Genomic DNA, 25,314 nt, shown 5'->3' on the forward strand with positions numbered 1-25,314 from the left:
AAATGTGTTTCAATTACCGGTGTATTGAGTGAAGACAGCAGAGCCAAATATTTTTTTCAATAAGGCCGTTACAAATTTTATTTCCATTTCATGTCACCCCCCCCCCCCCCAACCTTCAAAAATCTTGAATATTGGAAGGGGAAGAAAAAAAAAAGCTCATACCGTTTTATTCATTTTGTTTTTCGACAGCATTAATGCTTAATTTAGCAATGAACAAGTCCAGTGACAGAGAGAGTGTCGTCAAAAGGCAAGCGAAATAGATAGTAATAATAATAAAGTGTTATTTTTCAACATTTATTTGAATGCAAGTTACAAACGTCATAACTTGCACACATACTTTTATCAAAGATATTTCTTTTTTTTTTTTCGTCTCGGTGTTATTTATTTTTTGCCACCCCGTTTGCTAAGTTTGATAATCTTGGACATAAAAAGAATTCGAAATTTGTATCAGCCTAATTAGAAGATATTGAAGGATTGGTTTTCTAAGCTAGGTGCAGATAAGCTATCAAATCTACCTCAAAACCAAGGTGCAACAACAGAATACATTTTATAATGGAAGGTAACAGGAACACAACAACCTTAGCGACCTCGAAATAGTATAATGCATTGGCATTTTGTTTTGTTTATCATTTGAGTGAATCGTGATGTGTCATACGAAATTCATTTAAAGTCCTCACTGACGGTACCAAAAAGTAATCGATCTCGTTTTTTTTCAGAAGGCTGAGCATTATTTGATTTATTGTGATAAGCTCTAGCTTACTCTAAGTTCATACGGGCATGCTCATCCCTATGCGGTGAGTCGGTGTTGTTACTTGATTGCGATTTATCTCAGTTAGGCGCCGCAATTAGTATAAATTCGCTTCTGATATCCCAATTAGCTTCCACCGTCGTCTTCTCCCACTCAACATCTTTAAATCGATATATTAATCACTCATCGGTTCAATATTGTTATCATATTTGATTATCTCACCTCTGTAAAACGGACACAATTCTTCAACTATAATTATAAAATACACGCATCAAACAACCAATATTTCAGTTACATTTTTTCCGATTTTTATTCACATTTTTTACTGTAATAGATACTTATAGTTTATATACTTATAGTCAATTTATAAATATGTACACTAAATTAAACATTTTATCGCTCGTAAATTTAAATTTAGTACTATATAGTACTTCTCGTACAGGATCTGATGTGTTACTAAAGGCGAAGCGCAATAGATATAGAGTTTGCAATGCAGCATACATGGTGACAGATGCAAGCAGTCATTTCGCCAGATCGAAAATGCCATCTATCGATAAACTTTATCCGTCGAGATCATGTTAGTCTCAATGGAACCTTTTGTGGGTCGAACCCGTACTTGAAACGCTTTCCACTTGTTTTTCAGACAAGTTTATTCCGGAAAAGTTGTAGGTTTATTCTGTGAATTGTTTTGCTTTAAAGTTTCACATCAAATAAATCCGCATCACATTTGTAAAAGGTTTTCGACAAAGAGGACACTTAGTAACCGAGGAGGCACACTTAGCACATGCTACCACGTGACCGCAAGGTGAAAATGCCGTATTGTATTCATTAACGTAGCAGATTTTGCATGTTCGGTTCGTATCCAACTTACGGCTCGGTTCGTCTTCATCCTCATCGACACCACTACTAGATGACGCATGGGCCATTGAAGAACGGATACCGCAGATAATGTTACCGCTAGGATTAGTCTCTTCCATTGACGTGCTCAAACTGGAAGACTGCGATGAAGGAAGCGAGGTGGTTGCAGACGAAGCCACTCCCGATGTAGAAGGCTGTGGCGAACATGACGGAATGAAATGATGAGGAATTTCAAGAGGTTCTGATGCAGCAGGGGGATCATTCTTTTTCAACAAACACTGGGCAATATAATCTTCGCCCTTCATTAGTTTCAGGTACTCACAATGACTATACCACATGGCATGCTGTTCCCAGGGCTCATCTTCAGCCTCCCAGTCTTTTAGTCCACCCCCACAACTAAAACACTTTACTCGGTCACTTTTGCCTGTATAGAAAAACCCAGCGTCACTAAGTTCTTTTGGTTTTTGCTTCATGAACTTCGGCCAATCGTCATAACTTTCCAACCTTTTTGCCTCTATAGCGTAGTTTGGATACTCAGGCCGTTTTTGCTGTGGTTCTTGAAGCTGCTGATGATGCTGCAAATGGTGTTCATGACTAACTGAACCGGTAGACATCATACTAGATTCGGAAGTTAGTGAACTAGGTGGCGATAACAGTGATCCATTGCTACTCCTATCTGATGAAGACCGATCATTTTCCGCAACAGAATTCTCCCGTATCCTAATGCCACAAGTGTCATAACTAGGTTCCGGTAGCTGATCTAGAAAACTCCCATCAACCGGAATATTATTGGTTTGACGTTTTCGCAACAACGGGCAGTACGGCGACCATCTCAGATGCTCAGATAAAACATTATCATTCTGTTCCCACAGGCCGATTTCAACCCGGCAGAAATAACACTTAACCATGTCGTTTGGTCCTACGTAGTAAAACCCATACCGAGCGAGTTCTGCCTTATTGATGAATGAAACCGACCAATCGCGAAAAGATTCCAACCTAGTAATTTCTGCATGATATGACACTGCTGGTTCGGTCAATGAGTACGACGAATCATCCTTTACTTTATTATCCGTGTAATCCTGTGGTATTGAAGGTATCGATAGAACTTGCGCAGTCATTTTATTTCTCTCTGTCGTGAGGTACACTGTTTTCAGTTTTCTGCCTGCTGAGAACTGTAAATTGAGACTGGCGAGAAGGAAAAATGAAAGAGTGGCGAACGTGCTCTAGCCGCAATGGTTGGACGGTGACTGAAGGCTTCTCGCTGTCCCAGAGTTTCCTGACTGTAGTTGGATGCAGTTGCTATAATGCCTTTTTCGTTCAAGTGCAATCAAACGCTTCTCTGAATTTTATGTTTACACTTTTTTCTCTGTCCCGCTCAGTAGAAGTATTGTTCACGTACGCAAACTATCGTTTTTATTCTCAGAATTAGTAAGCACACTTATGATGATGGTGAGTCTGACGATGATGGTGATGTTGACGATTATATCGATTTTTTAAATCAGATGAGGTATAGACGATCTGTAAAAGAAAAATAAATAAAGGATCATAAATTTTTCTGTTTCGATAAAAAACTTCAAGGTATTTGTAACAATTCAAATTGTTTTATGGAAGTTTTTAGATAATGTTGGACTATCAAACACTCGCAAACATAATGCGAAAACTAATTTCAATATAACTCTATATAGCTGATAGGAACTTTTTTTCATCTACAATTCTCAACATGTTTACCTGAAAACTTTGAATTGGAAATTAAAATTAAAATATATTGTCATTTTTCGCCTGTTGTTGCGCCAGAGCTCGAAATAAATATTTCGTACTGCTTTCATTGCCTGTGCTTAATATTGATTAGTGTCTTATCAATGAATGCACATCAATTTCGAGTAAAGGTTTATCAGCTTGGTAGGTACCAACACAAGAATTTAAGGAAACCCAGTAAAATACTCACTCACCATGCTTGCGTTGCTTTGCATCCGCAAATTATTTCTTATGGTTTGAATTTTTCAACACACTGTACTAATGATAGATTGGAAGTTTCCGTTTATATACCGAACAGATATCGACGGAAAAATTCATGATAAGATATTTTTAACTAACGACTACAAATTTGTTGCATCAAGACTACAGATAAGATATTGGACTGTCACAATTCTTCGAAAAGAGTCTACTGTAAAACATAGATCCTGGAAATTTTCAAATAACCTTAGCTGGAGCGTTCCAATATATACTGATACTGATATCCAATATATACTGATACTGATACTGATGATCCAATATACTGATAAAATATTTTACTAATCATAGCACAGTTTTGTATCCAAGAAAATTAGTTCGGAATGTCATGTGATACGTGAACGCAAATAACATGTATTTTTGTGTTATTTTATTCAATTGCGCTATATAAGTTTACTCGTCTCATAAGATTACATGTGGCGCCTTTTGAAACACATTTATTTATTGGCTGAACCACAAGGCATACTCGAGAAATGACACTGATCACATACGTTTTCCAGTGATTAATTGTGAAATTTTATCATGAAATGTCGCATAAAGTGTAAACACTGATAAGATTGTGCTACAAATTATCTTGACTTTGAACGATTACTGGCCGTATTTTTCCAACACGTACTATGAAAAATACGGGTTTCAAGTATCTATATAATAGCAAGCTATAATTAGTGAATTTAAGTTCATTTAAATTTGAAGAAGTATGTATGATTTTTTTTCATCATCTAGAAGAGGTTTTAAGCCTCCTGGCTGGTTCACCTCTGATAAAAATATTGTGAACCATTCATCACTGAACGCTAAAATTTGCAACTCGGTGTATGTTGCACTGTCCCACCAAACAACTTTACCAACAAGTTATAAACCCCTCTACTAGGTACTGTGTACTGTGTTTCAAAGCAAATTCTCGATTGAACGGAGCCTGTCTTTGTCGGACGTCAAACATTTTACTAGCGGTGCTCTTCTCCGCACCCAACCGCACCGGTTTATGCCTACCAGGGCAGTGTTCAGAGCCTGGGAATGGAATGCAGAACAGCAATCTTCGGGCTTCATCTCTCAATCTCGACTCTCCCTTGCCTGTGTTGGGCTTGCATGAATGTACAGCAATTCTCTGTTGGGCTGCAAGATTCGTGCAGCCTACAACGCAAGAAATGTTATAAATAAAATATAATTATGCTCTGAGTTCGCCACAGCAGTAGCCCGTGGCCGTCTGAAATACCGAAGCAACTTTTGTGAACCGGCAGTTTAAATTCCGGAGCTCGCCACGAAGGAAAAGAGAAACACTGTATGAAGGCAATGAAGGGTTATTCGTGTAGACTTTTTTTTCACTCGTGTGATCTTTAGCCAGTTCTTGCGCTACAAGTTTCTTGAATGAAAGTCGTTGAAATTAATGCTGGAAATTTTACTAATCGTTCTACTAATCATTCACCAGAAATAGAGTATACATGTTGCTGTATCTAAATCGATGAAATGTCATATTAATGCCCGACAACTTGGCAAAGTTTCTGAGATTCAGCACCACTCAACTTCAAGGATTGTATTATTATTCAATTTCGCATCAACTTCATGACAGTAGAAAAATCTGTACCAATCTGTTCTTTTTAATTTTTCCAATCTGTATTCTACACAGCGTAGCACTAGCCCCGCTGTCCTGTACACTAAACAGTCGGCTGCGAAGTCTGTGTATAAATAACCCTTTTTTTTGGATTTTTAATTTTTCGTGTATGCCCCCAAAGCTTGGAAGCTCCTCCTAGACCCTCTCTCCCCCTCCCCCCACCCAAATTTGACTATGTATATGACACCTACTTAATAATGCAGGTTCATGCAACTCAATTCATACTCGCATTACCAGCACGCTTCAATAACGCAGCTGCCTTAGATTTTGTGCCTCGATCATCCACTTCACTGAAGGAATAAGATTACAGTGAAAACAAAAACATCTGCTGATTTTCAAGGTTTTCAGCTGTCTACAGTCCTGAATTAAAATCAGAAATAAAAAATGCAGCCACCCTAGAAATTTCAAGCAAAACAAAACTGGTAGTTGCAGCTGCCCAAAATCAGCTGTACCAAACAAGTATTATAGATAAAAAAAACTACAAAGAATAGAGCAGAAACGCCATGTGTCACGATATTTCTTATTTTTGTTATAATTCACTTCCAACCCGAGAATAGGTAACGGGCCACTCCAATTCAATGAAAAGATACTTTCCAGCTGCCTCTAGGTTTATTTGTGCAAGCATGAAAATTAAGCGTTGTGTATAGAAAAAGGAAGACACCACTCGGAACTACCGGCTCTTTTACATGTTGTCCTCCACTTTGACATTATATTCATAAACTTGGCTGTTCTTCTCTCGGCATGTGTTAGAGTTAGCTAATGGAGGGATGATATTGTTGTACGTCACAGTCATACATGCCTTGAGAAGTTATGAGCAAAAAAGCATAGGTAGCATAAGTTATAAGTAGCTTTGCATTGAAATTATTCATTTTTAATGTTCGAACTACATTACACTCTTTTGAACGCCTGGAACACCCAAAGCAAATAGTATGCAATACTATAAAATTATAAATATCTTCACCAAATCTCAACCAAATGTTCAAATGGTAGAGTAGAAGGAATACATTTTCTCTAGATCTGTGGTAATTCAAAAAATACTCACAAACCGAACTATGAGCATTATCAGTGCCACACTTCAATACAGTTGGACGTACCTTTCACACATATAAACAATTTTGCGTAGAGCAGTGTGTTACTACGTTGCAACAATTCGAGAGAAAATGGAATCGTAATGGCGGAACAGTGCACATAGTAAAATCTTTTTATTAAATTTATCATGCGTCACCACCATCTGGTTTCAAATTTGGTTGAAACCATAACTAGATTTTATCCAAAAGATAAACTATTCAAGTATCATCGATATAGACGAATTTTGTGTGTGTCATCACTACACTATTTTTAAAAGCATCTTCAAGTGAAATATATAAAAAAAATTTCTTATTAGTCACATCCACAACACATTGCTTGTTACTATCTATATAAAGTCTGTTTGAGCTTACCTTAGAAACATTCATAATTAACTAATAAATTGAAGGGTTACGAATTTACAACCAAACAAATAGGCTAAAGAGATGGCTAGGGGTTCTGACAATGACGTAATAACACTAGTTTCCCCTATATTAACAATCGAAAAAAACTCTAAAACAGCACACAGTTGATTCCCACGTAAAAAATAATAATACTACGCGTTAACCGAGCTCCAAGCGGGGACAGACAGAGTAAAACTGCACAGGCTGATGGCCGTACACGGTTCAAACAGACCGATCCGAACGATGAAACTCTGCCGTGAATACATTCCTTTCGTTCGTTTGTATTAGTAATTAGTGCCAAGTATAGAATAAGTAAGAGTAAGCAACTGATACGTATGTATTTGTAATGGAAACATATACAGGAAAACATACATTCAGCGCTGAAATAGTTGAATGAAAATGTTTGTGTGATCCACCCAGCGTAGTAATTCGAAATCCAATTGCAGGGTTAGTTATTTTCTGATGATTGTTAGGAGTATGACCTTCAGTCGTTGCCTAATATAACTGGACCCTCTCTATGATTAAAGTAACGTTCGCACAGACGAAAGCCTGAATGTACCAACATTTTACGCCTTATCGCATAAATGAATGAAATGAAATAACGTGGATTTATTCGCTATGTTCTGCTATAGATGACAAACAGATTGCGTGTACATAGAGGGTGAGCTCTCCGATTTTATTCAAATTATGAGTAGGTTACTTTTGGCAAAATTTTAGATCCATATTTTTGAATTTGCACTTAGGATAACTGATTCTGAGTTCGATTGGTCACAGAAACCATTTTTTATTAAAGAGAAACATAGCAACTAGTGTTCGACATCGGATCGAGGAGGGCCCGGAAAGTCCGGCCCGGTCCAAAGTCCGATCGGAGACGAACTTTCAAAGCCCGATTTTTTCTCGAATTGGACCGGTACGGAACTATCCGGACCGGTTAATGCGGAAAGCCGGTTTCGGAAAAAAAATCCAGTACTTTGAAAATTTCCTGTCATGTTACGCATGATATATGTGATGTCGAAATTACATTAAAACAATGAACCGTGAACTTGACAAACAAAACGAAGAATAACCACATAAAAATTACACAGCCGGTTTCGGTAAAAAAAAACCTGTACTTTGCAAATTTACTGTCATTTTACGCATGATATATGTGATGTCGAAATTACATTAAAACAATGAACCGTGAACCTGACAAACAAAACGCAGAATAACCACATAAAAATTACACGAACAATCAGATGGTTTGAAAGATTTATTTTTTATTATCATAGTGAATTTTAAGCAAAAATCGTACACTCAAAATATTTATCAAATTTTATATTAATATCATTACACTTTTATTGTAGAATTCAATGTTATTCAGAACGCCTATTATTCGCAAGAACTTTTTAATTGTGGTGAAATATATGAAAGACAGCAATAGTAATAGTTTGTGGCCCATATGCACACATTTTTACATAGCATTTTCCAGAAATTTTCAACTGAATCTGAATTTAACTGTACGACTGTACGATTGAACTGTACGACGTAACTGTACGATTTAACTGTACGACGTTACCCGCAACAGTTAGCATCAGTTCTAATGCTAATCTAGTTGAATTATTCGCGATCTGATTCCAGTCAACAAACCGGATTATTTAAAACATTCCTATAACTATTTAAACTAAACAAAATGCTTTGATTTACAAACAATCTTCTGTGATGTGTATATTGTTAAGTTACCAAAAAAAAAAAAACAAATGTAAACTTTAATAGATTTTTTTATAGACATCATATTACTGGCAGATAGTTTCACCGTAAAAACTGCTGATGGTATTAGAATACATAGCCTGGGAAACACATTGAGCCCGGTAATGTTTAATGAAGTAATAATATTTTGTGGGAGCTACAAGAAAAATTGAGTGGAAAAAAATAATGTAAGCATCATTAAAATAACAAACTGAAGAAGCATGTAGCATATAGTTTTCGGAAAAATATTGACTTAAGGTAGCGTTATTTAGGATTCAGTTCAGAAATATTCAAAATCATGCCAACCCAAACTGTCGTGATATGACAAAGTGACGTAAGTGCCATTTTTTCGAAAATGAATTTTTCATGCCCATTTGTTCATTTTTCAAAGACCTTTCTTTTGGTATTTTCCTTTTCGTACGCTGCATACAATACAAAAAAACAATAACGTGACGTAGGCACCATTTCAATACAAAAGTGCAAAGAAATGCAATCGTTTTTGGGCCGTACTGAAAAACTGATCATTTGGATCTACGTCACAATGTCATCTCACGGCAGCACAGTCAAGAGCAAGTGATAATATTGAACTCAACTTTCGCAAGCTATTGTAACAACTATGTATGCTTTTGAAACTTTTTGTTATAGTAACATCAAGAAAATTCCATATAAGCAGTTTTTATACTTTAACAACTGGAAAAAAATTGAAATAATAGTTTAAGGCATAACGGAAATGTTTGTCTCTGTCTAAAGCCACCACATTTTAGCCATGCCAAGTTTTGACAACTCTGTTTACCATTCGGCCGTTGCGCGTTGAACGCAGAAGCTGCTTGTAGCTATTTACATTCAATTATTTCTTAATTTATTACATTTCATTTTCAAATACCTCAAATTGCGAAAAATTTAAGGCAGACAGATGTTCTCGTCAAATCCACTACTCTAGAAAGATCGATGATGATCTAAATGATCAGTCCGAAATATTTTGAACATTTCGATTTAAAATATAGAGGTGGACTAAAATACTTGGTGAACAAAAATATGTAGCACTTCGTAGAAATTTTGATATAAATTGCATTGTTGAACGATGTGTAGCAAAGTAGACATATAGCTCCTAACAATGGAATGATAAAACAGGTATTTATGTTTAAAAAACCATGTTTTTTTTTTCAATTAATTGTGTAATCACTTCCTAAAGCGGGCCAAACGTTACACTATAACGTAAAAAATATTTTGAATGAATGCTGTAGTTATGTACAATAACCAATATTGAGCGGTAACAAAAAATAACCTTACCGACCAACTATTTTCAAATAAGGGTAAAATCATTACAAACGATTCCCTCATTCTAGGAGAAGTTGTTTACTGCGATAATTGTCGATTGATCCCTCGTGTTAAACAACTCGAAAAAGGATGGGTATCAAACGAAAACAGAACAACAGACCTGATAAGAAATGATGATGCATGCATATAGGACGTGAACAAAAGACAAAAATAAAACATTTCAGAACAGAAATTCTAGACAAAATTCCTAGAAGGATAGATGACATCTGAGCGGTAGAGATGGTCGGGTTTGGCATTTTTCAAACCCGTACCCGACCCGCACCCGAATTTTTTTTTCGGTTGAAACCCGAACCCGACCCGAACCCGAAACTTTTTTTTTCGATCAAACCCGAACTCGACCCGAACCCGAAAATTTTATTTTTGTGAAACCCGACCCGAACCCGAAACTGTGAAACCCGAACCCGAGATTTTTTTTGAGGGGTAGATTTTTTGTACCAATTTGAGGCTGCCCTGAAACTTTGGGCCTCGAATGGTATTGAAATGTTAGTGTTTTTGCAGTTGCATGAAATTAGACATCATCATCTTACAAAAATGCTTATATGATATAGTCGGGTTTCGGGTTTTCAGATCTAAACCCAACCCGAACCCGAAAATTTTTTTCCCACCAAACCCGAACCCGACCCGTACCCGACACCTTCAAAAATTTCCAAACCCGAACCCGACCCGAACCCGACACTTTCAAAAGTTTACAAACCCGAACCCGACGGGTACGGGTCGGGTTCGGGTTTCGGGTTTGAAAACCCGAAACCCGACCATCTCTACTGAGCGGCTCCAAGAAGGAAAATTGCCATCATAAGTGTTGAGTGTTGGATTACTAATATAATCAAACGCTTCGCTCCGAACATAAACTCATCATGTAAACAGCGATTTGAGAACTTTAGCATATCAATAGCATAATATACAAAAAATCGTTTTTACAAGTCGTGTTAAAAAGTGACTAAGTCTTCATTCAGACATGTCATAATTATAATCAACAAATAACTTTTCCAAGTGTTTAAACAACCTAAATGTAGTGCAGGGATTCATATCTAATTATGGCGATTACGGTAAATTTTATTTAATTTCATTCAACATAAGGTAAACATTACCTTATGTTAAATGAAGTGAATGAAGAAAAAATCGTCAAACGTCAAACTGTCTCAAGTCCAGAAAGTGTTTAATTTAGAAAAACAATAAAACCACACTAAGGAAACAAATTCACGTTTTTGAATTTCTTAAAAGTGGAAAAAATCATTACTTTGGAAGGGGGTAAAATTTGTTGTCTTATGTTTTTTTTTTATTTTAGTGTGTCAAAGCCGTCAAGGCCTTTAATCTAGGAACCTCTAAACTCAATTCGGTGATGTGTTTTTGGGATATATGCTGTCTTGTCCGGTGGAAATACCTCTTGGTAGTTTTCCAAATAAATGACTCGCGGCTGGTAGCATAACACACCTAGCAAGTTATCTCATAAAAGAAAACCGAATAAGAGAATAACCGACAAATTCTCAAATCGACAGAATATAAACGATTGTTACTGGAAAAGTACACCCATAAACTTTTTGGTGCTTGTACGTTTAAAAATTGTAAACGTTTTTTTGGGTTCAAATTGATCACAAATAAATACTGGAAATGATATCCCCATCAATATTGAAAAACGGTTAGCCGTTGAGTTTTACTTACACTACCTGATACCCAGCCCGCGTTGCTGCGCCTCTTAAATGTGCCATAATTTTAAACATACATTAACATTACCACGCAGTAAAAATGATATGAAAGTTACATTTGCTCACATACACATAAAACACACTTAGATTTTATTGCCGAGAACTCAACAGCTGATAAATTCAGCGAAATGTTCTACAAGTTTTCGGCGGAGTTTTCAAGAACTTCGGCAAATGAAATGTCAATACAGTCATTCTTTATTTTTATTTTCGTTACGGTATATCGAGTAACGTAATATCGAAGCAAAAAAATTTTTTTTATTTATGCAAGAATGTTCATGGTTACTCAAAGATGCGCGAATCAGTATTCTTAAACCATTGTTATGCCTATTTAGAAATATTTTCAGAAGCAAAAAAATTTTGTTTTTCAATTGATGCAAAAGGTTACTCAAAGATGCGTGAAAACCTATTTCCCATCACCTATCAGTATTTTTAAACTATTCTTATGCCCTTTTAGGACAATTTTCAATAACCAAAAAAAATTTCTTTCAATTGATGCAAGACTGTTGATGGTTACTCAAAGGTGCGCGAAAACCTATTTCCCATCACCAATTAGTATTTTTAAACCTCTCTTATGCCCATTTAGAAAAAATTTCAACAAGCAAAACAAATGTTTTATTTTATTGATGCATGACTGTGAATTGTTACTGAAGGATGCGTGAAAACATATTTCCCATCGCCTCTTAGTATTTTTAAACCTTTCTTATGCCCATTTGAGACAATTTTCGCATTGGTTTCAAAATTTGCTACAAACATTTTTTGAAGAAATTTTACACCCCAAAAACAGTTGCTGTATCATTTATTTTCAATTTCAATACTTAAAAAGTTGCGTTATATCGAGGTAAAAGTTACGTTATATCGAGGTTGCCTTATATAGAGATATGACTGTACTGGTTTACGCTAAATCGATATATTTGCTGAGTGTTCGTCGGAATATATTGCTGATATTTGTTGAAAACTTCACCGAGCTCAATCAGCTGTTAGGAAGTTTGCCGAGATAAATTAATAAATTTTTTTTGGAATTGTTATATTAGAAGGTACCTAAAAAGAACTCTCGGAATTCCGGTATATTTATATATCGTCGGTATATCGTCTTAATCCTGAATGAAGTAACACTTGAAAAAAGACAGAGGAGCGAAAGTTTAACAAGCAAATCGGTTCTTTCGAATCAAAACAACTCAAAAAATGTTTTTGTTTTACAAACAATAAGCATATTCATTCATTTTGATAACTACCTCAACCCTATACTGATAGGCTCTGGGCTGTAAAGGTTCAAGTCTTTAAGTAGAACATTGTCTCGTGAACTGTTAATGTTGGGTAGTAACCAATTAGTTCCGTCAATATAAGATAAACTTCATAAGGTTCAATCAACTAAATTAATAGTATTAGTAGAAGTACAATTGAATTTAATTCTAATGAGGTATTTATTTCGTAATGCTGTTTATAAAGTCACGACCGCAAATCTGACGTAGAACTACATAAAGCTGTTTGTTACATTTTTTTTCTTTTTTTCCTGTATGGACTCCCTCACTGCGACCAGAATCTTTGATCTATTGTGAGATCCCCCACCTCTATTATTAGCAATCACCAATTGCAATTCCCTGGAGAAGTTTCGACGTGCGTCCTTCTGGTCAGTTTTACTGATATGAGGGACTTATTTTTGTTGAGAGAAGGTCACGCAAAGGTATTGTAGATTTCAGCGTGAAGAAAAAGTAACTGGTAGGGAGCATGAGAATAAACCCATGCTTAACCCTTCATAAGGCCGTGAAAACTACGCAAAGAATCTACATAAACTTCAATAAAACGTATTCCTTACAGAAGGAACAACACAAATGTACCTTTGTTAAAAAATTAACTATTGAATCAATTGAAAAAATTGATGGCAATATAGTTGCCACTGCCCGCTAACGTCACGATGTTGGTGGCAATATAGTAATACCCCAAAAACGATGGAAGCATTTTTTTGCATCTGCATTGTAAGCTTGATTTATTGTAATTATAAAAAATGAAAAATCACAGTCATTAGAATGTAACAGTAGGACTTCATTTAATTTGCATGGAAAAGATTAAAGTAAAGGGTTTTTCGAGTGGTATCCAGAAAAGATTTTAAGGAAAAAAATTTAAACTTGTCGTCCAACACACCATGTATTTTGACGAAAAAACTGCATAGTCTAACACAGTAGGTCCTGAATAGAAAGTTCCTGGTGAAAAACTTACCAATTAGTTGAATTTTCTCCAAATTAAAAATGAACGTCCTGAAGACGGTCTAAAATCGCGGTTTGTTGACATAAAAATGATTCCAAAATCAATTATACACTTCTAGCAGTCCTAGAAAACTGAAGTATTCTAAGACACCTGTAGAAGTCTTTGGTTAGGTCAAATTTGAAAACAATATTCTAAGTGCAGCGAAAGAATAAATTTTGTTGGTTGCAATATAGTTGCCACTATCTTATAAAGGGTTAAAGTCCTTTTGACATCAAATGGTCTGATTCTGCTAAGATTCAAACCCACGACCATTTGCTTGACAAAGCGGACTCTGTAACCTTGCGGCTACGCTGCTCCCCTGTTTGTTACATAGTTGCATTATTGCATTCGAGAACGATCGCAAAAAACAAATTCGAAGCAAATTTTTCCTTTCAAATAATTCTTTGTATGGCAGTCGATAAGATAACAATGGATTATCTTGTATCACTATGTTTATGTCAATAACTTTCACTTATCATTTTGGCTGTTTTTCAGAAACCGGAAGTCTGGGTATCATTTTGGTTCCAATAACAACCATATTGGGTGATATTCGATTATTTTCGATAATCGGAAGCCGCTATCTTGGGTTTTAAAGAAGGCGTCGGGATTTGATTTCCGATCTCTGGATATCATATCTTTTCCGGAATAACCATTTGTGGTTGTTTTCCAGCAACCTGTCGTTACAATTTCAGATTTAAAAATTACTTCTGTAGTCTATTTTTAGCCTCTGTGCTAAGCCCAGTTGGGTGGTATTTGGTAGATTCCTGTAGCCGGATATCACCATCTTGAACTAATGAATACTTGAATGAATACTTTTGGCCCTTTTCCCATCACCGGTAGTTGCAACTTCGGATTTGAAAATGGCATCATGGGTCGATTTTTGGCCTATGAACATCGATGCCAACCTTTAAAAAAAAACTGGAAAAACTCAAAATAATAAACTGGAGAAAACTGGATATAAAAATTTGAAGCTTCTGTAGAAATTTGTTTGATGTTCGGTACAAAAGTGTTGCGTAAATAACAATTATACACATATATTGCACCGTATTATTTCATGTAAACAAAAAGGATGTTAGAAACAATGCATTGCCATTTTGATTTTTCACTGATGAAGATTAAGGTCACTTGGCATAAAGTCTAGCTTTATGGTCTAGTACTCGAAATTTTGAAGATTCGACTGGAATTTGATTCAAACCACAAAACTGAAGAGCATGAATGCACGAAATATTGAAAAGATCATACGTTCGAGGAGAATGAATTCAACAAATAAGGTGACGAATACAAAGCTGGATAAAATTGGAAAAATTTATTAAAAACTGGAGATATGCAACCTTTAGCTGTTTCGCTGTGGTGCCCGGAAAAACTGGAGATATCCAAGAAAAACTGGAGGGTTGGCAATGCTGCCTATGAACATTATCTGGATTACGGAAATACTCATTTTGGGTGGTGTTTGGTGATTACTGAATAACCAGAAGCCACCATCTTTCATTTCAAAACAGCGTCTTGAGTTAATTTCAGATCTCTTGACATCATTTCGATTCCATTAATACCCATATTGGGTGGTGTTCGGACAGTATAGGTTGTTTAAGTGGAACCAGGAGTCGTCATCTTGAAATTCAAAATGGCCTATATAGTCGATTCCCGGTTGCTGGCTATTATTTTGATTCCAAAAATAGTCATACTGTGTCATTTGCTGTAACCTTGGATTTCAAAATGGTGTCGTGAGTTGATTTCAGGTCTCTAGACATCATCGTGATTCCGAAAATACCAATATTGGTTGGTATTCAGTCATTTGTTTTCTGGAAACCGGAAATCGTCATCTCTTGGATCACAAAATGACGTCTGCATTAGATTTCTGGTCTCTAGGTAATTTCTTGCTTTCTTCAATAACTAAAAAACGGTACAAGATATCGACCTCATTCCAACCACTTTTCCGTTTTAGGAGTAAAATAATCATATAGGGTATGAGTTCTATTATCGTCAGGTTTGTCCAATTACCGTCCGAAGGGTTAATGAAGTACAAAAGAACTAATCTTTTGCAGGAAGATGCTCTGCATTGTGAAGAACACTCATGCAAAAAATTAATACTCTGGACATCATTCACTCCCCGGACGATAATAGGTAAAACCTGACGATAATAGAACCGATACCCTACCAGTATTAAAAAAAATCTCAATTTTTGGTTTAAATACTGAAAATTAATAACATTACGTTTTGGGCTTTAGACTGACCACTATCATATTCACTCAAAGTTCAAACGTTTTGGTACAGTTCTACGTTATTTCTTTCCAACTAAATTGAGTCTTTTTTACGCGGTTCGATGCAAATTTTGAACCCATCCCCCGTGTAGAAAAATGACTGTATTTCTCTGTGGGCTTACGAACGTACATAATACACGAGATTATCGCAGAGCAATTGTATTCCATTCAACATTTTCCTTGCAACACTGGCGCGGAAACTACCGAGAGAAACCGATATATACATATTTATTTATTCATTTTAGTGTCTCTGTCAGTTCGAGTGAACTGAATGTTGAGGCATCATCGCGCAACTCTTATTGTATGAACTGCGATAGCCGGAAGGGGCCAGCACTGTGGCAAAGCGCTCTGGAATGCAACGACCACCAACTACTTCATAGTGATCGGTGTGAACCAAGTTGGTTGTAACTCCCAGCCCAAGTCTGCCGACCTAATCTTTCTCTTTCTCTCTCATCGTTTTCTCCTCATTTGCTCGGTCATTCCGGTGCAGATGTACTTGCCTCAGCATCAACATCGATGCAATAATTGAGCTGAAACTACTCGAGGGGGCTTTTATACGGTGAAGCAAGAAAGAATCAACCATTTATCTTTACCCAACATGCATTCCAACGTAATGGGGTAAAAGCCTATCGTTCTGGAGGATACATATTCATACTCGATACTACAACCGTATTGTATTTGTTTGATAAACCATTGCTATCACAATATTACAAACCGCTTCGATCATTCAACGATGATGCATAGATACACTATATTTATTGACACAAATGTTATGAGATATTTGAAGGCCGCATGCTGCTTTTGAAATTTATTCTTCTGTTTACTTAAAACAGTCAACTGTCGTACAATTACAGGATAAGTGCTACGATTCTACTATTTTATAACAGTAACTTTCCAGATTCGAACACATTATCAATGGCTTGTTAAAACAGCTTTTAAATATGAAGTTAAATATTTTCCTTCGTGTTTTTTATGTCAAGGCATGTACCGAAAAGAAAAATAAAAATATCCAAAATTCAAACCAACACTATTTCAGACGATTGCTGGTTTATCTTGAAGTACTCTAATAGTTCTCTTTCAAAACACCGCTGGCCTGTAAATTAGTGTAGTTTACATTCACTTTTCGACTATGAAAGCGCTCTGAAAGATAAATGAAAAAGCTGAAATCCGTAATAAAATAACCTAATATGTTAAACACTCAAAAGGAACCAAGCCCATAGTTGTTTCCATTACCCCATTGAAATACACCATCTTGGTTGCCCGACTGCTTAACTGGTCCTATTTTGGAAACCTCCAAGGGATCGTAAAAAGACCACACTGAATAAAGAATAGGTAGAGTGAAAAGGAATAAAGAAAACAACATAACAGCGGTGATCTTGTGTTTTTGCAAGTTTCTTTTGACCCCTTCGTTGCGATCAGCAGCAGTTCTGAAACCTTCTCGCAGAAGAAAACGTTGGAATGCACAGAGAATTAAAATGAGAACAGTTAACAGCGAACGTGGTAATGTAGTATTACAGGAGTTATGCGTCTGTATTTAAGTGAATGTAGTGTAGAAATTTGATGGAAAAGATCGGATAAAATATAACATTAAACTATGCGTCAATAAGACATTGGACACTTCACTGATTATTATTACAAACGAGTGTTTTTACCACCTCAACGAAAATAAGGAATGTTGAAAAAAATTTTTTTTTTTTCAATTTGGATCTAAACCATCTAGACATAAGTGATCATGTCATGAAAGCATGGCTATTGAATAAACAAACTTGTCAAACTCATTGAGTTATAATACACAACGAAAAGTTCCTAAAACTTATATTACAATATTACCATTTTTACAATGGTTAGATCACGCTTATTGATGACGCACATGGATGACAACGCAGCTAACCGATTAACACATTCACGTTTTTTTCCGCGAATGAAATACATTCGAAAAACAGATTACAGTGCTGATACATCCAAACCTGGTTTCGTGCAATCCATAACTGTTTTGAGATAATTTAGCGATGCTTTCGATATCAAATTTGAAATTGATTTACGGGTATAATGGTAACTAATTATTGTACATTGTATGTAGTGAAAAAAGTTGTCCATTTACAACACGAGTCGTTTAGTTGCCGAAAGTAGTTAATTATATTAAGAGTGTGCAACACAACATAACCTCGCTTACCAAATGCAGCCTTAACATCAGTGTGTCTTGAACGAGTTTTCGGTAATAAAAACAAAAATTAAACATAATACAGTGATCACCCGATTACATCACCCCTTTGATGATGTTTGGAGTGATAAAATAGGGAAAGTGATAAAATCGTTAATTTTTTTTATTGATATTTTTTTATAAAAGATAGTAAACCAATAATTTCATATCAAATGAAAAGCAGTTCTACCTGTCTGTCTGTCTCTCTGATCCTTATAGACGTGGAAACTACTGTACTAATCGGCGTGAAAATTTTAATGTAGGGGTTTTTGACGCCGGAAAAGGTTATTAGAGTAGCTTGAGACCTTTCCCTCTTCTTAAAGGAAGGGCTCCCATACAAATATAACACAAACTTCTGCGTAACTTGAAAACTAATCAAGCAAATGGAACCAAATTGGACATGGTGAGGTTTTTAGGAGTAAGAAACATACCAATGGTAACTTAACACCCATCCCTCCTCTGGAAGGGAGGGCTCTCATATAAGTGAAACATAAATTTCACTACTAGCTCGTAGGTTAGGTACTAGTGTTTGAATGAAGCTTTGAAGCTGTGCTGTTAGTGTCATACACATCTCAAGCAGCTTAAAGAATTGATTTCTCGTGATTTTCAGGTAACGGAAGAGGGATCAAAAATGACCCTGAATGTGTTTACGTGGTTTAATTATAGCCCTTTCACAAAATATCTCTTCAATACATTTCAAAACAAATGAAAATTGCGACTATTTTTACTTTTTCTGCATTCACCCACGAGCGGAAAACAGAAGGAAACAAATCGATGACGTAGTTGAAACAACACCGATGAATTTAAAAATGAAAATTAATCTCGGATTCATTCTACAGACTTTAAAAGACGAAAGTTTGTATCTTGACAGTGAAACTGTCACTTGTAAATAATTGCTAGATTTGGAGATGGTGGACGTGCAATTACCCCTTAAAATATTATTATATGGCAAATAGCTTGTTTATTTTAATAGATAAAACATATTTTTTTTTGCAAAAACATACATTTTTGGAAGGCTGATAACTTTGTAGAAGAGTTAAAAATTCGGAAAAATGTGGGACAAAGTTCGAACGAAAATTGGGATTTTTAGTGCCTTTTGAAAAAAAAACTTTTTATGGCTCGTAATATGTAAGAGATTTGCTGAAGACACTATGCGTCTATCTCAAACTTTCTATCTAACTTTTAGGTGAATTGATCGCCCATTTTTCTATACCAAAAGATGCGTTGTTAAATAGCCTTAAAACGGATTGAATCACTATTCAATAAATCGAACGAGGCCGCCAAAATAAAACACTGTGCAATGGTTGAGTTTTCAATGAAAACTATATCCAGAATGGGTTAGTAACGAAAGGCTGAAACTCAAAAGGCTGAAACCCGAAAGGCTGAAACTCGAAAGGCTGAAAAGTATGTTTCATAACGAAAGGCTGAATGCACAAAAGGCTGAAACCACAAAAGGCTGAATGAACAAAAGGCTGAAACATGAAAGGCTGAAACTTTTGTAACTTGAATCATAATCATTGAAAAATTCGGACACATGGATAACAAACCTTTATAAGGTGACAGAGTTCAATGTTTGAGTATTAATTGGTTTGTGCAATGGAAAATTAATTTTCGGCAACATTTGAATCTATACACACTTGACTCTTGTACACGTTTCCTAGATAATTCAGGGCGAGACGGCCGAAGGCCGCGAGTGTGCGCCGGCGACCCGCCGTCGGAAGCGCCGGCCACTGCGGGGGGGCAGCCCCCCCGCAGAAATCACCTCTGTATAGGTTCGTTCGTTTTCCTAGGTCTACTGACTCGTAGGGGTGATCCCTTAGTTTAGTCCGAACGAGCGATAGCGAGTAAGGACAGCATACATCTCGGACAATCGAGTCGGCCGTAGGCCGCGAGTGTTCTTCTAGAAATGAACTTTGTGAATTTCAGCCTTATGATTTTTCAGCTTTTCGTGATTCAGCCTTTCGTGTTTTCAGCCTTATGTAGTTTTCAGCCTTTCGTGATTTCAGCCTTTCGAATTTCAGCCTTTCGTGTTTTAGCCTTTTGAGTTTCAGCCTTTCGTAGTAGACCCATCCAGAATGATGTTATTCTACCCAAAGCTGTGCGAAAGTACTAAAATATTTAATCCAAATAGGAAATCAGTTCACACTGACATGTTATTTGATAAAATGTTATATGACGATAAAATCGGGTGAAAACGGTGATAAAATCGGGGGCCGATAAAATCGGATACTGATATAATCGGGTGATCACTTTATATCCATGTTATAAATTTTTTCCCTATCATTTTTCAAGACGTATATTCAAAATCATTTTTTTTTTTGGTTTTAGCCTGAAAAATATTGACAACCCTGTTTCGTAATGCGCAACTGCTCTCACACAAGCTTATCCAAATAAGTAAAAGCCCGAATAACAGCAAATGCATCTACATTTTCTTTGAAAAATGGCTGACCGTTCCCTTACGTTTCTAAGATAAAACAGAGATACTCTGTCTCATTTAACCAAGTTGGGTTATGCTGAAAATTAATTTATTCGATTTTTCAATCATTATATGAAATGTGGATGTCAGCCATTATGGAAAAGCGAATACCATGTCTCTTAGTGCTAGCGCTGGATTTCTATCTAGACAAATGAAAATTTGGAAATCTTACCTTTTTTGAGGATTTTTTCCGCTATTTCTTATTGGTTGTGTTAAATAGTATGACCAAAATCCATTTTTTTACTGCAGTCAAAAGAAATCGTGAAAATTGTGGCACAAAATTTACAAAATAAAGACATCACACTTTACAAACCACGATCGAATGTGAAGTGAACAACCAGAGCTGCCAGTATATTTCAAATGCAGTCATACATACGCCGAAAAAAAATATTTGTCTGAAACATTGTAAGTGTAGCGCAAAATGAGATTTATCTTTTACAGCCACAATTGGCCCTGACACAAGTAAAAGCGAACGATATGAAATTTTCGAAAATCACGTTTTGCTAAGAAAATGCAGATGATATAAAAAGCTAAACAACCTAATTGTTCGAAAACCTATGATAATACGCAAAATGATACTCTGTCCCTCGGCTTTGTTCGCCACCCCTCCCTTCCTTACTGTTTTAATTACACATCTTTAATAGTTATGAGTAGTCACCATTTGGTGACAGAAAATAATTTATAATAAAATAATTAGGTTTCGAGTAAAGCCCCCTGAATGATAATTTCTGCTATAAATTGATTTCGAAAACCTTTTCTGAACCTTGATGCATTTTCGGGAACGGGGTTTCTAGTGGTATCGAAATGTGTGATATTCGGAGAATTTTCTTCGGTTACCATTTGTTTTTTCAGGAATAGCTTTCTAGGGAAAGTTGGACACTAGGACTCAAGCATTGCAAATTTGATGGTTTATTTATCGTAACATTCAACATTTAATTTTGGCTGCTGCTACTTTTAAACTATCCTTTAAATTTATTCTGTTGATGTGACGCTTTTGCTTCACCCTTTTTGTGCAGATTTTGGCCATGACATTCCCTTTCTTTGCCGCCATACTTAAGTTTATTGTGGAATTTCTTCGGGTTAATTCCAAAGGCTCGCAGGCGACCTTCGCTTACGGTGGAAACCGAGGATTGCTGATTTTTTTTCGATTTTTTAAAAGATTGTGTAGAAGTTTCAACGGTCAACAGTTTTCGTTTTTTCGATTTTTCATTAGGTGCTTGAGCCGGGCTACTTATTTTACCACTAATATCAGCACGGATATTATGTTGTTTACTATTTAATTTTTTTTCCTTGTTTGGTGATTTTCTGTCGAATTGAGTGGTTCTGTCGCGACCATGTGGAAGACGTATACCAACAGTTGAACTTTTTTTCTGCTGATTAATTTTATTTTTCTTGTTTATATCAGTGTTATGTTGATCGATGTCATCAGCAATGTTCAAACTTTTATCAATGTTACTTTCTTTTTTTCGCATGATTTCTTGATCTTCTTCCAGATCACTGAAATAAAAAAAAGCTATCATTAATATGCACTGAATAATGAAAAAAAAATTAAACCTGTCATTTTGTGTTCTGTAAAGGCTAGGTAACATTTTTTTCTTGAGCTCTTCATTTAGTGCCTTTTTCTTGTAAACGTCGCACTCAGTGAGCTCTGCATATTTTGGACGAATTTGAACTGTTTTCTTTACACTTGCCCAACGATTCAGTTCACGCGTATTGGCCATTAATATCTGAAAATGAGATAAACAGAAATTCAGTAAATTTTTTATCCTCCTTATCGATAAGCTATACGCTTATTTCTAACTTTATAACCAACTGGGGCCGCTATTATAGCTTTATTCACATCTTTTCTATATACATTTTCAATGTTTTACCTCCTCTATAGTTAATCCAAAAGCATTTGGAACAGTTTCTACGTATCGAAATCGACATGGTGTATCTCCTATTATGTCCTCATAATCTAACTTGTAGTACTCGTCGATGTACTCTCCATAAGTTTTTTCATCCTCCGGGTCAAAAATAGGCTTTTCCTTTTTCAACATTTCGGCGAATTTTGAAATCCTTTTCCCTTTCTTCTTCTTGTGCGCAGACGCCTGAAGCATTTGTTCCTGAACATCCATTTTTTTATCCTTAAGATTTTTTTTATAATCGGCATCCATTACGAAATCATGATCTTCACAATAAGGTAGCTGATCGTTAGTTTCAGCGTTCTCTCGATCATAATTTTCGATACCAAGTTCTTCATCCAGTTCGGGAAACTCTGGTTTTTGATCACCTTCATCAACTTCGTAGTAATCCTCATTGAACATACGACGCATACGTCGATCGTGTTCTTCAGGATCAAAATCAGATTCCAATTGCTCTTCGTCGATATCCATATTGTCTGTCGCAGCGATTTGCTTCAATTTATTAATTTTTTCTTTAATTTCTTGCAGTTTAATAGCCTTTAGTTCTTCCAGTTCTCGTTTTTTCTGCTCTTTTTCGCGTTTTTTTCTCTCTTTCACAGCTTGTCGTTGTTCTTTGCGCTTGTTTCGCTCAATACGTATAGATTCTTCAACATTTCTGGGATACCGTTTAATAAACTCTGAATCGGGTTCCTCAAACCGGAAATTATATCGCCGTTCGTAATCTTCCTGTTTCTCTAGTTCTTCCTCATCTTCGGATGTTGCTATTATATCTTCGTAAAATGGAACCTCTCCAGAGCCATCAACGAATCTTTTATTCAAAATATAGTCCTTCAGAAATGCTTCCTCCTTCGAAAGTGTTTTACTGCTCCAGTAATCTTTTAGCGGTTTAAGATGCTTGAAATCATCTGTAAGGGGATCTTTCGTTTTTTTGTCAGCCAGCCACTTCAAATAGTCTGCCTGTTCCTTTTCAAGGTCCTCTTGAGTTTTAGTTCTTTTTTGCAGCAACCCTTCTTTCCGATTATCTTGTTCTAGTTCTTCGTCGTCCGTATCGATCTGACTAAGTGCTTGTTTAATTTGATTTTTGATGTCTTTCTGCTGTTGTATCAGTGAGGGAGACTCAGCTCGCTCATCGCGACAGGCACTATAATCTTCCTCGTCTTCGAAGATACCAGCCTTTTCCACTATGACTTTTCGCTCGTAATCTTTAAGAGTCATAGGTTTTTCTTTCTTTCTGCGCTTCTCCAATGCAACTTCTTCAACTGGCTTAACATCTTGGAAAAAAGAAGGTTTTTCCTCATATTTGGATGGGTCACGCCTTTTCAGGTAAGCAAGTGTCCGAAAAAATTCTTTGTCAAAATGAGCATCTACAACTTCCTCGTCTGTCGTTTCGTCATCACTGGACGAATCGGTATCTGATTCGAGATTTTTAACTGTAATGTAAAATAAAACTCGTATAAGTTGAAATATGATTTAATTAACTTGAAAGTGAGCGTACGTTGGCCTAAAACTTCTTTTTTGCGAAACTCGTCGTAGTGTTTGGCATAGCTTTTATTAGTTTTGAAATTAAAGGATTCGCTATCTTCCTGGTCAGACTCGTGAAATAATTGAATTTTTCCCATATTATATTTTTCACACTTTTCTGGGGACTCAAACAATGGGAAAATTCCTAAATTCAATTCACTCAGAATGTTTAATATTAAGCACGTTTATTTACAAAACAAATACGAAAAATATAGGCAAACTGTCAAACCGATTGCCATGACGAAATTAGCTTCAGAGATGCCAGATGTTTTTGAAAAATGTCACCTGCAACTGCTCGAAAAATCGAAAATGTCTGTTTAATAACTGAAAAAAAAATTGTTCGCACAGGCTAAATTCTGTACACATATTGAGAAAGTCTGCTCAAATATAAGGAGACTCTGACAAAAATCTGCAGAAACTATAAACTATGGGAACACTGCATATTTTGGCGAATCAATAAAAATCTTAAGGAACCATTCAAATATTACATAACGCGGAATTCGGCAATTTTCTATACCCACCCACCACCATATAACGCAATTTTACATGTTTGCCACATGCAATATAACGCTTCGCTGAATACCCCCCCCCCCCTCACCCCTGAGCGCTTTATGTATTATTTGAATGATCCCTAAGCACTTTTTACTGTTTGGTTGTTACGGATCGTACTCGTATCATTCATTTTCACTCCTATCACTAAACGGTGAATAGAAAAAAAAAAACATTTGACACCTTTTTTTTCAAACTCTAATATTTATTTCTGCCCAACCTCAAAGCATAATAAGGCTGAATATCTTTTGGAGTAAAGGTCTAAGCACAATGGATACGTTGCGGCTGCGTTTGCGGCAATTTGACAGTTAGCCCATACATTTTCTGTCAAATTAACGTCAACGCAACGCAAACGTATCCATTGTGTTTGGGCCTTAAGGAAAAGCCAGCTTGAGTAGAGCCTGTATCCCGACTGTTCCTCCTCAAACAGGCATAAAAATCCTCTCATCTTTTCTTTTTTTAAATACAATTTAAAAATACATCACAGTCAAACAGACGTACCACGAGATTTTTTTTTGTCTTAATTAAAGAGGCTTTCAACCATTAGGGTGGTTCATCTCTGACGAGATTTATTTCCGTGGATCAAAATAACGGTCATTTCAAATGAGTTTCAGTTATGCGGAATATTCTCGGCGCAGCGGTGATGGAGCTGATGTGCCTTTTCCTTTGAACTCAGTTGACAGTATTCGAGCATCGTGCTGCCAAAAT

General features: G+C 36.1%; 2 protein-coding genes across 4 annotated transcripts; both read right to left on the reverse strand.

Moving 5' to 3' along the window:
• Window positions 1–1,033: 1,033 nt before the first annotated feature.
• On the reverse strand, window positions 1,034–20,982 carry LOC129721931 (death-associated inhibitor of apoptosis 1). 3 transcript variants are annotated; one of them, XM_055675048.1, is made up of 2 exons: window positions 20,805–20,982; window positions 1,034–3,124 (listed from the first exon to the last, which is right to left on the reverse strand). In XM_055675048.1, exon 2 carries the CDS (start codon window positions 2,722–2,724, stop codon window positions 1,450–1,452), a length of 1,275 nt encoding a protein of 424 aa, XP_055531023.1. In that variant the 5' UTR covers window positions 2,725–3,124; window positions 20,805–20,982; the 3' UTR covers window positions 1,034–1,449. The 3 variants fall into 3 exon arrangements, with proteins under 3 accessions (XP_055531023.1, XP_055531022.1, XP_055531024.1); XM_055675047.1 differs by lacking the exon at window positions 20,805–20,982 and adding an exon at window positions 6,662–6,921; XM_055675049.1 differs by lacking the exon at window positions 20,805–20,982 and adding an exon at window positions 3,556–3,576.
• Window positions 20,983–21,331: 349 nt separating this feature from the next.
• LOC129721929 (protein KRI1 homolog) lies at window positions 21,332–24,291 on the reverse strand. The gene is made up of 4 exons (XM_055675046.1): window positions 24,032–24,291; window positions 22,504–23,966; window positions 22,187–22,359; window positions 21,332–22,129 (listed from the first exon to the last, which is right to left on the reverse strand). The coding sequence occupies exons 1-4, from the start codon at window positions 24,153–24,155 to the stop codon at window positions 21,592–21,594; spliced, it is 2,298 nt and encodes a 765-aa protein (XP_055531021.1). The 5' UTR covers window positions 24,156–24,291; the 3' UTR covers window positions 21,332–21,591.
• Window positions 24,292–25,314: the final 1,023 nt, after the last annotated feature.

Source organism: Wyeomyia smithii, chromosome 2 (assembly GCF_029784165.1).
Source record: "Wyeomyia smithii strain HCP4-BCI-WySm-NY-G18 chromosome 2, ASM2978416v1, whole genome shotgun sequence".
Lineage (NCBI taxonomy): Eukaryota > Metazoa > Arthropoda > Insecta > Diptera > Culicidae > Wyeomyia > Wyeomyia smithii.

Bases quoted from the DNA above. Each gene is read 5' to 3' on its own strand.
- LOC129721931 (XM_055675048.1), bottom strand. From the start codon at position 2,724: ATGACTGCGCAAGTTCTATCGATACCTTCAATACCACAGGATTACACG.
- LOC129721929 (XM_055675046.1), bottom strand. From the start codon at position 24,155: ATGGGAAAAATTCAATTATTTCACGAGTCTGACCAGGAAGATAGCGAA. The intron at 23,967-24,031 runs GTACGCTCACTT...TTTACATTACAG, and splicing joins AAAAGAAGTTTTAGGCCAAC to TTAAAAATCTCGAATCAGAT. The intron at 22,360-22,503 runs GTAAAACATTGA...TCTCATTTTCAG, and splicing joins TTGGATTAACTATAGAGGAG to ATATTAATGGCCAATACGCG.